Source organism: Talpa occidentalis, unplaced genomic scaffold (genome assembly GCF_014898055.3).
Source record: "Talpa occidentalis isolate TD23 unplaced genomic scaffold, MPIMG_talOcc4v2.1 talOcc4.4, whole genome shotgun sequence".
Lineage (NCBI taxonomy): Eukaryota > Metazoa > Chordata > Mammalia > Eulipotyphla > Talpidae > Talpa > Talpa occidentalis.
The window spans coordinates 73,861,166-73,875,189 of NW_023604295.1; the positions used below are offsets into that span (position 1 = coordinate 73,861,166).

Here is a 14,024-nt window from a genome sequence, read left to right on the forward strand (position 1 = left end):
TGACCCATTCGAACCTTTACCTAAGAACTTGCTGTCTCTGCCACCAGCCATGTGCCAGATTTTTATTTTCGGATTATCTTTTTCATTTAGCACATTTTTACACAGTAATTATATATATAATTTTAAAGCAAAATAGCTTTATTGCTTCTTTCTGGTTCATTTGTTATAAAAATTGAAATAGCTTGCTGCATCCTTTATAATTTTTTATAAGTTATGGGGGGGGAATCTAGATACAGATTTTTTAATTCAAATAGGTGTCCACTTTTAGGAAATGTCAGCATTCATTTATTAAAATTAAAATGATAAGTTACATTATAGTGACATTCATTGTTCGTATCATTTATGTGTTTTATAACAGGTGACTTTTAGTCCTAGGTTTTCGAAGAAGTATTAAAAAAGGGACCATGTGTAATTTTATTTATTTAAGATTTAAATCATCTCTTTAAGGGTCAAATTGGTTTTCTTGAAATTATATCTTCCAGTTTTCCATATCTTAATATAGCCTCAGCTGCAGTAAGACAAAGACTGAGAGACAGAGTGGCCGTTTTAATTCATTAGTCACACCGCACTTTATTCTGTTAAGCCCATCTGGCCGCTTGCATGGAACCTCTCTTGGCTGTCTCCATAAAATCTGAAGCTACCCAACTTAACCTTGCACAAATATCCATGAAATCTATAAACCTAGCAGATACAAAGGGTGTATTAGAAATAAAAAGAATAAGTCTGCTTGGTGAACTTTCAGAGGATGAAGTGCCCTTCGAATAGATAAAAGGGTCTGGAACATGAAATATAACTTTGAGTCAACAAATAGTCAGGTGAATGCTTGTGAAAATAGGGTTATTTTAGCCTTGACCCTCCATAGAATGAAAGTGGAGTTCTATTTTTTAAAAAATAAATAAAAACCATACACACACACACACACACACACACAGAGCACACACTTAGCAAGTTAGCCAAATTACATAGGAAAGGGGTCCTATTTTCCTAAGGCTGTTACATAAGCCATTAAATGTTGTTTACTTTTCCTGCTGGTGTCTTACTGGGGGTGCAATTTATCATTTAGTAAGAAAAAATAATCACTAGGATTTTTTTTCTATTCATGAAATGTTATTCATCTATATAATGAGTTACATCAATTATTTTTCTGGAAAAAATATTTTGGGACTGGAACAAATGTTTCTATTTTAAAGCACATTATATTTGAATATTTTCAGAGTTCAAAGATTAACAATTGCAAGAAAGCACTAGTCCTTATGAAATAGGCAAACCCCTTCTTGTTTCACCAGGTATTGTGAGGAAAGAGCATGAAAAGCACAGATGCTCCTGGGGGTTCTACATGCTGGTCTTCCTCAGGGTTGGGCTCACTCACCACCAACACACTGGAACACTCCTCTGGGGAGACAGCAGCTGCTTCTGGTTTTCTAGACTTTGCAGACGGCTCTGTGTGACTTGATGATGTGGGCCTTGAAAAATATCTTAGTAGGTTTAAGACATAACTGTAAAAAAAAAAAGTCCATTTTAAAAGGCATATAGTCCATCAATTTTTAATTTTTGAATCAAACTGGTTAACAGAAAACATAAGCCTTTTTGACGATTCATAACACTTGATAATTCTTGTACATATTTAATATCCTTATATTGCTAGCTGTGGCTCTTATTTTAAAAAGAAAGATTATTCATGGTTCTTTCAGTGGTAACATCTGAATTTTTCATTGTTTTTTAATGATCCTGAATTTTAGAAACCCTTGTGATTATAGGTTCAAGCAGTGTGCTTCTAAGGCAGGTTCTACGACCTTAGACTATAACTCTTGAAAAAGTAAAGAGCACGTACTTTTTTCAACATCTACCTTATACGAGAAATAAATATTATTTCTTCCCTTTTTTAGATATAATTGAGGTTTCCTAGAGAAATCTGAAAAAGTTGATATCTTCTCTATACATATTTGTCAGATACTCCTAATTTGTATGCGTACGTGAAAGTATTTAATTTTTTGGAATACATTTTTGTATTTATCTCAGTAGATATTACATGAAACAATGTAAGAACTGAGCTGCAAAATTTTTTGGAATAAAAATCAAAATTGTGTGCCATTACTTTTTTAAAAATATATTTCCATAACATTTTTACTTGATTTTTTTTGCCATAAAATAACAGAAATACAATCTTGCTGGAAAACTTATAAATTGTTTTAATTAACAATCACGAGTGTTGTAGAATGAAAACCAGACATCACTGTTCAAAACAAAAGAATAGCCCCACTTGATATTATATATATATTTATGTATAAATCATTTCATTGAGCCCTAAACCCAAACTAATCCAAAGATGACTTTTCAGATTCTCACGGCAACCCCGTGTCACCTGAGGACCAAGTCAGCCTTGCTCAGCAGATCTCAGATGTGGTCAAACAGCCCGCGTTCATCGCCGGAATCGGGGCCGCCTGCTGGATCATCCTCATGGTCTTTAGCATTTGGCTCTATCGACACCGGAAGAAGAGAAATGGGTTGACTAGTACTTATGCGGGTATTAGAAAAGGTATTGGCTTTCCTAAGTCTTTTGTATTTTAATGTTTACATCACTCTTGGTTTTAATTACTTATAATCACATAGATCTTGGATGAATTATTGTAATGTATAGAGATGGTCAAACATACTTTTATTCTATTGGGATAGCTACCTAGGAACTTCTCTTGGCAGTATTACCCTACAAATAGGACTTAGCGATTTCAGACCCATTTTCTTTATGTTTCACCAACATAGGTGTAGACTTGGTTGTTAAACCATCCCTTTGTTCTCTTAAGAATGACTATTGCTTTATATTGTGGAGGAAATTTTGTAGGCTCTTGACGCAGAAATTGTAAATCCAAGCTTTGAACTCTCTCACACAGCTTTGTAGAGAAGGGGAGTGGTGTCCTTTATAATTATTTATATATGATGATTATTTATGATTACTTCTAATACAGTTATTTATTAGTGAATATGGAATACCTGACTGAATGATGTCCTTCAGGTTTCCCTGAAAGGACGTTTAGTAATGGGTTATGTTGTATTTAAAGTTTCAGTTAAATATATACATGCTGTTAATTTGTGATGGTGACTTGTATACAAATTTGTAACAGCTTTAGAGGAGAGTTTATTTGGCTGCTATTATTTATAATTTTCTGGATGAACTCAACATACCAAGGTAGTTTACAGACTCCTTTATCCTCAAAATCTGTAGATGGGCGATATGTATTTTTTTGTTCTCTGAGGAAGTTGTTAATATTGTCAGAGAGATACTTCCCACTCCCAACCCAACCCACCCCCAGAACAACTGTATTTCAATCTGGGCCTCAAATCTGACCTACAGGTATGGTGACTTGAAGTTTGAATTTTCAGGTGGAAGTTCTAATTTATGTATTTATTCCAACCAAATTATTTAGATAGTAGTTTTATTTTTTGTGCTCTCAAAAGTGTCCAGGTTTGGATGACAAATTATACCCTCATCCTAGTTATAGGGCTTAGATTTCAGCCTAATACAACATTTTTCTTTGCTGCAAAGTGAATTACCAAGAAACATCCCCTCCCCACAAATCACCACAGTTTAAAAAAAAAATGTCTATATGTATCCAAAGTGAACATTTCTTACCTATCCTGGCCAAGTCATTTCTTTGATCCAAGTTAGGGGACAGTGAAAATTTGCAGTGCTAGCTATAACTTTTCTCAATGAAATGATCGACTGAACGTCCCCATGTACTAATAATACTGTCTGGGCATGGTCTAAAATATCTCTGCTCTTGGTCACAAGGGGTCTTGGCCAGGAAGACTCAATGCAGATTCATCATCAACACTGTGAAAATAAATCAGTGTGCCTCCTGCCCATGGCTCTCAGTAACCCCTTCATGTGCAGACATTTGCCTTTGCATTATCACCCTTAAATATGTTTTTTTCCAGATATGTGTCCTATGTAGAGATGAAGCAAAATGTCAATATTCCTGACTGTGAAATGGAATATGAGAGTTTGGAGGTTACCACAAAGCAAGCTGGGTCTCATTATGTATACAGAGTAGAATAATGTTAGGAACATGTGTTACCCTAACATTTCTATGCAGGGAACGAGTTTGTGACGATCTGCATATTGCAGAGCTGAGAAGAAGCAAGATATTGGGGGACTGTGTTTTGAATTCTGATTTGAATGAGGAAAAATGACTAACATAGAGTCAGAGTCATTTGAATTCTACAAAAATCTGTATTTCTTATTGCATTGAAGCGCAGTTATAACAATTTAACGCTCTACATTGCCTTGAAATCTAAACATGTGACATGAAACCCTCTTCCTTTTGGAAATGTTTCTTTTCTTTTACTAATGTACTTCAAGCATGCTGGCAAATGCCTATGTGCTCTTTCTGCAAAACCTATTAAACTAATATCATTGTCCTTTTAACTAGCTTGTTAAGCAGAAATCATAGAACATAATTACAAATGTAATCGGTGAGCATTTGATTCTGCTTTCCTCACTCTGCCTTGTCGGCACTTTTTCATAATTCTGTTTCTATGCAATCAGAAAAAGTGCGTTCTGAAATCTTAACATATCAGTGCCAGAAACATTGCTGGTGATTATAAGGAAAGAAAAAAAAAAAAGTGAGGTATATTAAAGAAATAAATGTAAAAAGAGTCTATTGACTCATAGGCCATCCAGCCTGCGTGTGACTCTGGGTAATCAATAGTGTCTTTAACATCTACCCTCTGCATTTCTGTGGGGGTAGAACCCCACCCCACACATCCACATGGCACTCCATCATCACTGAACAGAGTTTACTATATTATGGAAGCTTTGAGAATTATGTTGTTCTTTGCTGTACAATCTAAAAATTTCATTTGAACCAACCTCTTTTCATCTCTTCAATTCCTTACACTGAGGTTAGCAGTCAGCTAGGAAGAAGCAATGAAGAGGCCCTTTCTTAATCTCCCTATGTCCTTGTGATAGCAATGAATGCCTAGGCGCTCCATTCTTGCTTGAATAGCTGTACTTTCCAACATACTTTTTTTTTTTTATGAAGACTTGTTACTGTGGCTCCTAATTTTTGATTGCAGCTAAATTACATTAACTCTCTGAAAAGACCTGGCTGAAAGAAAACAAAATAGAATTCTTAGAACAGGGACTGTTGTGCTGTGAACGAAGGTCAGAGGATAAATGGGATATACAGCAGTGAGGTTTTTTTGTTTTTTTTTTTAAGATTTATTTATTTATTTATACAAGCACTGGGTACAGTCAGAAGCGCGGGAGGGTGAGAGAATTCACAAAGCTAGAGCGGGGAGCAGAGCAAGCAGAAGGAAGGAAGTACACAGCTGAGGGGAGCAGCAGGAGGCAGGAGAGGTCTGCGCGCCATGTGGGACCCTCCTCCGGTGGCCGGGGAGCAGCCGGGGATTGAACTGGCGCTGCAGAGGCTGCGGGCAGCTTCGCAACCCAGCGCACAACCGCTGCGCCACCGGGGAGGCCCAGCAGTGAGGTTTTTGTCTCTCTTCTTTCTGGTCTGTTCAGAGAGAAAACGGTGTGCTAAGAAGTGACAGTTGTAAAGGATGCTACCGCATGCCAATGTGCACCCCAAAATGCTCCACTCCTAAAATAAATTTCTTGTTGATGATCAAATGTGAAATGGAAAGTACATCTGGGGCAGCTTTTTGATTCACAATAAATCGTCAACACTCTAGTTTGTATGTATTAAGGATTTTGTAAAAGCAAACTTCAGTACTCAAGGGAGTGATGCAGAACCCTTGCTTTCTTTACCAGGGCAGTGCTGACTTGAAATTAACGTCATAAGTCAGTCTCCTCCCTGTAGGAAATGACATGGAAATGGCTCTGGTGTCATCCAACACCCAGAATGAGGGAAGATGGTTAAAGTGGGGGAGGCAAGGCTGCCACTTTTGAGGTCTGCAGTTCAATTTCAGACATTATTGATCAGATTAAGATTTATAACTGCAGAGAGAGGGAAGCTTTTCAGAGGAGTGTTATTCTATTGTTTAGCTTTTAGTGTGGCATTAAAAATAAAAAATAAAAAAACACTCAGCCTACTCCTAGAAAGCTTGTAAAGTATATCAGAGAAATTAAAGTTTAAAACTCCCTAAGTTTTCTGTCCATTCAGAAATGTCTAGGATGATAAAATGGTAGTTTTACACTATTTACATGATATGGTATTAGGTATTTCTCGGTAGTGAAACAGTTTAGCTTTATGGTTCTTTTTATTCCAGTCCTCCCTCTTTCCCTCCCTCCATTTTCTCTCCTATTCTACCCCCCCTCCCCCCAGTGTACCTCTCCCACTTAAATGTACCTATTAGTCCACTTTAATATGCATTTACTTTCAGATTTCTAGATATGGTTCAAGCAGGACCCCGATAATACTTGTTTAAGATTCTATCATCCAGTGTTTGGAAATGATTAATAGTAGAGGATTCCTGTTTGTACTAAAGCCATGAGCTAAATCTATGTTACTAAATGCAGGGTCATTCACAGGCTAACCCAGCACAATTCCCCTCTGAACTAGAATGTCAGACACTTCAAAATGGTACCTGTAGAGACAAGCTTCTTTTCTTAACCTCAGATTTGGTTTTATTCATAAATCAGAGTGTCAGAACTACTGGCTTAGTTATTTACATTTGTTTTATGTTCAGCTGTCTGCTTGATTTATACTAATGTGATATGTTCCCTTTCTCTCTTCAGCTTAATAACCGGTTTATATTTTGTTTTGATTTTTCAGTCCCGTCTTTTACCTTCACACCAACAGGTATATATTTGCACTTACCCTCCTCCTTTCCTTTGTTAGTTTGGCATGTGTTATACTATTGTGTTTCTGTTTTTATTTCATTTTCTGCAGTAAGCTGGGGGAAAGGACTTAAAATGGAATACAATCCTTCATTTACTCATGTCAGGCATGCATTCGAAGTAGAAATGGTTGGTTTTGCTTTTCATCCATTTAATGCAGTTATTTATTCATGACTCCACACTGCATCTTAGCCTTGGTTGCATGTTTCATTAGATAGACACCCTGTTTCTACCCGCAGCATGATTTAACATGCTAATGATCTTATTGATTATTTCATACTTGGCAGTGCATTTTTTCCCCCTAAGTTAAGTTTTTGGGTTTCCAACAAACAAAAGTCTCTCCCTTGAAATTCTCTGTCCATAGAATCAGCATTCTTAAAAGTAACTAAAATATCCATCACACATGAAAGATAAAACTTTCCTTCCCCTCGAAGTCAGAAGCCTGATATTCCTGTTCTATTCAGTTTCTTTCCAAATGGGTCCTCTTCTTCCACATCACCTTTGTAGGAGATGTACCTGTAGTCTTGCCTCCTCGGTTTTAATCCAGTTATTGTAATCGGTGGAAGCAGTTATCTCTCCTCCACAGACTCCCAGTTTAGACTTCTTCTAAGTAGCAGAATTTGGCAGCTTTTAGAAACACATTTCTGCTTAGAAAATGTGTATTTACAGAAAAGCTAATCTTCTTAACCCTTTGTCTAACTATGTGAAAATCATTTTTTTTGTTGTTAAAGTTTTTTACTCAAAATTTATTATGTTGAGAATGCTTTCAAGTGCATTAAAATATAACAAAAGAAGGTATCTCCAAGCCACAGTACAAAAATGTCACATTAGTTGGTCACAATACATATAGTTGTGTGGGGAAGAGAGAAAAGTCTTATTTTAATATTTATCTTTTGTTTTCTCATACTTCTACTTCTGGGAAAATAATCTTTTTGGTCACCCCCACCCCAAATTTAAGATCACACTTATATAAAATAATGAAATGATATGATCTAAAAATAAATTCAAAATACCTCAGGAAATGAAATGATGTGTACAAATGTCTAATAATTGGATTTAAGGAGTTTTTAAGTACTGAAGTTTTTGTTTTTTTCTCTGCTTAGTTCTCAACCTTGCTGGCACATTAAGAAAATTAGAGTGACTTATATTTAATTCTATGCAATTGTTTAAAAGTGCTAGTTGAATCCGAAATATGTTATTTCCTATGATGGTTTCTGCACAGAAAGCTTCTGATTAGAAAGGGAGAAAACACTTTGATTTAGAAAGATGCTTATGTATTTACTTACTTTTGATAAATAAACATAAATATGTCTATTAATTGTTCCCTTTTTTTTTGAACATTCTAGTAACTTATCAGAGAGGAGGTGAAGCTGTGAGCAGTGGAGGGAGGTAATTACCTTACTTGTTTTGTAGATCTTAAGGGAAATTCCAGATATTTCTTGTCTTCTTTGATAATATCACTTTCTTTGCTTAACAGGTTTAAATTAACTAAAGGATAAAATTTGTTCAAATCTTTTAGAAAAGAGCTGTTGCATCTTAGTTGATGAACACCAGAGGGAGCACTTTAACCGCAAAAGACAGACTTGCTGATTTAGCAGATGATTAAAAGGAGTTAAAGTAATTAAGCAATGGCATTTATGAAGATTAAGAAATACGGCTAGTTAAAAGATGCTATCAAAGAGAAAGTGTTCATTTGAATACCTGCTGTATGCAGCATTTGCTCATAAGTTGTTGGAGGTTATATTTGTTTGTTTGTTCTTATTATGAATTCAACACAGTTCTATTCTCCAGTGCCAGGGAAATATATTGAAATAAAAAGATCTAGGTGGCTTGCTAGATCAGAGTTATTTTTTCTTTTTCCTCCAATTAAGATAAACCTCAATTCTATATATATGGGGTTTTTTTTTTTTGGTAATTATTATTCAGTGAACTTTAATATATTCACAGAGAAATCACAAATTGATGTGACAGGTAACTTAAAGAATCTGAAATAAAGGAATGTTTCATGTGAGCCAAGCTCAGAATTTTCCACAATGAGATGTTCTTTTAAAAAAACAAAAACAGTCACATCTACCTAGGGGTTAAGAAAAAATAATCTTCCAGGTAACGTTATTATAATTTAAATTCTATTAACTTATGGAGTATCGTGCTTTGCAAAGTTGGATAATGTGGTTGCTACTGGAGAAGACAAATACGAGTGAGATATTATTCCTGAATGCAAGCAACATTCCATCTGATAACAAATTTACTGAATTTAGTATATGACAAAACATAATGAAAAAAAATAATAATGTTGGCCACCATTAGCCCATGGAGCACAAATTTGGCAACAAGCACTAATCTTTTCTTTCCTGAGTGTTGCTGCTGGCTTCCTGCTTTCATACCTGTGAAACAAAGCCAGACACTGAAAGACCCAAAAGCCAGAGAAGTCTTCATAAGGAATAAATCCACTTGATTCAGGAATTAAACCAGGTCATGTTTTTGCATCCAGGGGAATTCCATCTAAATCATAGCCTAGACATTCATGAAACAGCCTCTAGCATAAGAACATTCTCTCGTGGGGTAAACCTGGAATGCCTGAGTGTATAACCACTTCTCTATATGTATATATTCATGACTACAGACTTAATCTTCTCATTAATCAGAACACATGAAAATGCTTATTGAGCGTCTTTTATATTTTCTGCCTGGTTCTGTGAATAGGCATGTGCACACACACACACACACACAAACATACAAAATATAAGTCTGGTTTCTGCTCTAACGGTAGCACCTAGATAGCCCAAATTATCATGTTGGAAATAATCACAGGAATGCAAATGTACCAAAATGCTAGTTTCTATGCCAGGGCTGAAACATTACCCAGTTCTTAAATGATATATATATTTGGAAGCTTGTATATCACCACACAGAAATAACCTTTTAAGCTTAAAAATAGAGTCTTAGCAGAGAAACTGCCTTATTTCAAATACCAAGTACAAATGATCTTTTTACCAAATAAAATTATAGAAGATACTATAATATTACAGAGACAACAATTAAATAAAGAATTGAGAGTCAAGGCTTAAAATGACAGCAATATACACAATTTTGAATTTATTTATTCATTACACAGTTGTTGAACACCTACTCTATAGTAGTCACCATTGTGGCTTTATAGTTGCTTAGAATGCAATAGTTAGCAAGTGGTAATAATTTCTGTCCTATGGATTTTGTATTGGGCAAAATGCAAGATAAATAATGAACATTTCTTTAAAATAATGTATATAGTATCAGCAGTTGAAAAGTGCTATGGACAAATATATCAGGGCAAGGAGGATCATGAGTGCATTAGGAAGAGATCTCATTTCCTTGATACATGTGAGTGTGAGTGTGCGTGTGTGTCTGTGGGTACAATCTACGACTCAGTGTAATAAGAGAATGAGCAGTGAGCCAGACTTCTACACTCACTTCTCTCATGTCCATCCTTTAAACACTGATTTCCCTCAGGTATTTCAAACCCTGTGAATTCTCACTGGCTTCCCACCTCATTTGGTTAATGGTACCGAAGTCAAAATATTTGAGTTATCCTCTTTCATCTCCTATATCCATTACTGCATTTTGCTCTACCTATCTGTTACCCTCTCCACTGTCAGTATATTATTTCACTCTGAGCACTTGTATTCCCTTGTCTAATTTACTGCAAAAGTTTACACCAGTCCTACCTTCATCTACCTTCTTGCTTTTAATTCCCTTTGCTTATCGGAATTGGAATGATATTTTGAAATGCGTTTTTATCTTGTCTCTGAACTGAAATGCATATTTATCTTGTCAGTGAACAGAAAATCTCACTTTGCACAGAATACACCATATTTAAAATATTAAGTTCAATATGGCATAATGTGTGAAATCCACAGTCTCTAGGGCACTATAGGCCCACACGTACCTCCTCTGTGGACCATGCTCTGTGTCAACCCCCCCTGCCATTCCCCAAGATTGCCTCCTCTTGTATGTCCTTATTACATCAGCCTGGAATGTGTCTGCTGCCGTGTCATCTTTGTTGAGATTCATCTGTTGTGCCCTTCTTAAATTCTGTTTGTGTAAATATCAAAATGAAGTACCTAATATGAGGTAGTACAATTATCTTTTGTTTATATGAGGGTTAGCAATTTATGGCTCTTGGGCCAAATCCCGTCTGCCATCTGTTTTATAAATAAAGTTTTATCAGAATACAACTAGACTCATTTGTTTACATTTTGTCAGATTGTTTTCCCTCTACAATGGCAGAGTTGAATAGTTGCCACAAAAAATCTATGTCCTGCAAATCCTAAAATGGTTACTATCTGATCCATTCCAGAAATAAAGTGTCAACTCTCGGCTTGCATGCATCTGACAATAGAATGTGAGATCCTAGAGTGTGGAAGTCTAATCAATAATTAATTACATGAATTTTCATTTTTTTAGTAAAGCAATAAATGTAATTTATTGAATTACATCAAGAAATTCAATCATGAATCAGTGATCTATCAAATCTATCAAAAAGTATCTTAAGAATGTAGGAATCAGTGTGTTCTTGAATAAATGTCGAAAGATATGAATTCAATCCTTGATTATAGAGAAAATTTGGGGTTCTCGTGATAATTTTTTTTCCTCTAATAATGTAGAAAATTGAGCTAGAAATCTTTTTCTAGTTCTCAAAAATTATAGATTTAGCTATCACAGATAAGGAAAAATGAGGACTGTGGTAAGCAAACAGACCTCTTCCTAACTTAAAAAAGACAAAGCACTGGTAATGTAATCCAGGGAGGATCATAGGAACCTTAAGTTGCTATTTTCATTCATTTATTTTCTTACTTCAACATCCCAATCACTTCTTCCAAAAAAATATATTCAAAATGCAAACCACAGCATAAACCAGGAAAAAGCAGAAAAAATCTGACGGAAGGCATAGAAGATCAAGCCAAGCAGGTGGACAATGTCAATACCACATTTCCTGGCAGTGAGAAGTCAGAAAAAAACAGAGTTCAGACCTTGCTTCTCTTTTTAAAATACAGGCAATTCTTAGATCTATCCCTCCCTTCTTCCTGGGCCTCCAAACTCTTATGAACTATAAATGGGGAGAGGAGACAGCCCATTAACAACCCTTACTGACAGGCCTCCCTCATTTCCCCCAGTCACTGGACCATCCCTGGGCCCACTAGTAGTACATTTATTTTGTAGATTAGGAGTTTAAATAGATGTAGTATATGTAAATATTACCCCATACAGATATAGAGTAAGAGGAGCAGAGGAATTGGAGATAATTGCCACTTAATGATTTAAGTGCATTTGTTTATTTTTCTTTATATAAAAAAATTGTATTAATATAATCTGGAAGATAAATTTGGTTTTTGCATGTCCTAGTGTCTTTCTTTCCCTGGTAATATTTTCTTTTCAAAAATAAGGAAGAAATAAGCAAAAACACGTGCGTGTGTGTATGTGTGTGTGTGTATACATACGTATATATGTATATATAAACATGAAAGTATAACTAACATGATAATATATGACACATCATAAAATATTTTAAAATGTATTAATCACTGTAACCAGCATTGCATTTTGCCTCTTTTCTTATTGTTGGGCAGTAGCATCTATCTCACGTGCACTACATTATCTTAAATACACAGTGTCAACCTGTGAGATTGTTAGTTTAAAAAGACCTTAACACCTTTATCAGAGTAGCTGCATATGACCTTGAGTTCTTTAGAGACCTCTGACATACAAACATGGCAGTTTAAGATTCATATGGGCTAATAATCATGGTTCACCTTCTTCTCTAAATACTTAGCATTCCAAATTCAAGTCTGAACGGAAAGCTGGGATATGAATTGTTAATCCACTTCCTGTTGGAAATCACCCATACATATGAAAAGTTCTTCAAACATTCACTTTAAAAGTACTTTTTATCTGAGGGAATCAGTAGCATAAAAAATAGTATCTATTCCTTTTAAAACATAGATCAGACTATGAACAATTTCCATTTGACCCATACTTCAAATATCCAATAATGTCTCTACAATGTCAAATACAGAGATTTAATTTTAATAACTGTTATAGTGACAACACACATGGTTTAATTTCAAGGGAAAATAAAATAAGGAAAGTTAAAGATCACTAGATGCAAAATTTCCATAACATCTATTTCAGAGGTACCAGATAGCTGATACAGTTTGCTTTTAGATGGTTTAAATTTCAACAATTCAGCAACACTACTCTTCAATGGATGTTTTTATCAACAGTTTCAGTAGTAAGTGTGCTGAGTCTTAACAGCTTTATTCTGAATGTCAAGACTTCAGACATTTTCTCATCTCCGTTTTATTAAGAGTGTTTGAGGGCTTTAGGAAATTTCAGCACTCTCCAGTGTTCATGGCATCTGGAATAGAGTGAAGATTCTAGAGCCAGACTACTTAGGTTTGAATCCTTGTTCTGCCACTCACTCACTGTGGAAACATGCACAAGCATCTCAACCTTTCTCAAACATCTCAGCTTCCTATTCTATATAATGCTGATCTCATAGAATTCTTATGAGAATTAAATGAATTAATACATGTAAAGAACTCAGAATGATGTTCACATATAGAAAGCACAATCTTGAAAGAGTATTCATTTTATTACAGATGCATATAGATGTATATTATATATTTCATGTAAAGTATAATATGTATATTTTGTTTGCTTATATAGAAACATATATAGCTACATAAATTATAAATCTATATTCCACATTTGACGTGAATAAACATCATTTGCATTGTAAGATTTTTTTTTTTTCCTTTTTGGTTTACTGTCTGTATATCAGAATAGGAACCATGGAGAGTGAAATATCAGGGTCTTGCTTCCCAGGTAAATGAAAAGTGTGGTTACCAAACAATAATGAAGAAAATGAAAACATGAAGAAAATCTTTGCAGAATCCATAGCGCCAGTCTATTTATTGTGCATCTGACAGCATATCATGCATCATCGTCTCTTTTGCTGAATTATCATATGGAGTCAATATTGAAAAAGGACATCAGGAATTCCATTCATGGGCCCAGTTTGCATCTCTGGCTCTGGTGGTCCAGAGCCCCTATTAATAACTGTTGAGGCTCTTAGCATTCTGAATGTACAGTGAAAGAGGATTAACATTTCTGTGCCAAAGAACACATGAACGTTAATATTTCTTGCCGTGGACATCTTGTTTTTACCAGATTTAATTCAGTAGAC

The 14,024-nt window shown here is 35.2% G+C and overlaps 1 protein-coding gene across 1 annotated transcript in view; it reads left to right on the plus strand.

Annotated features, from left to right (window-relative positions):
• ROBO1 (roundabout guidance receptor 1) overlaps positions 1-14,024 on the plus strand; it is a 912,258-nt gene that overhangs the window by 857,754 nt on the left and 40,480 nt on the right. Inside the window, exons 20-22 of the mRNA XM_037525700.2 lie at positions 2,339-2,536; positions 6,735-6,761; positions 8,146-8,188. Of these exons, the coding sequence (XP_037381597.2) occupies positions 2,339-2,536; positions 6,735-6,761; positions 8,146-8,188 (268 nt within the window). The remainder of the gene's footprint in view (positions 1-2,338; positions 2,537-6,734; positions 6,762-8,145; positions 8,189-14,024) is intronic.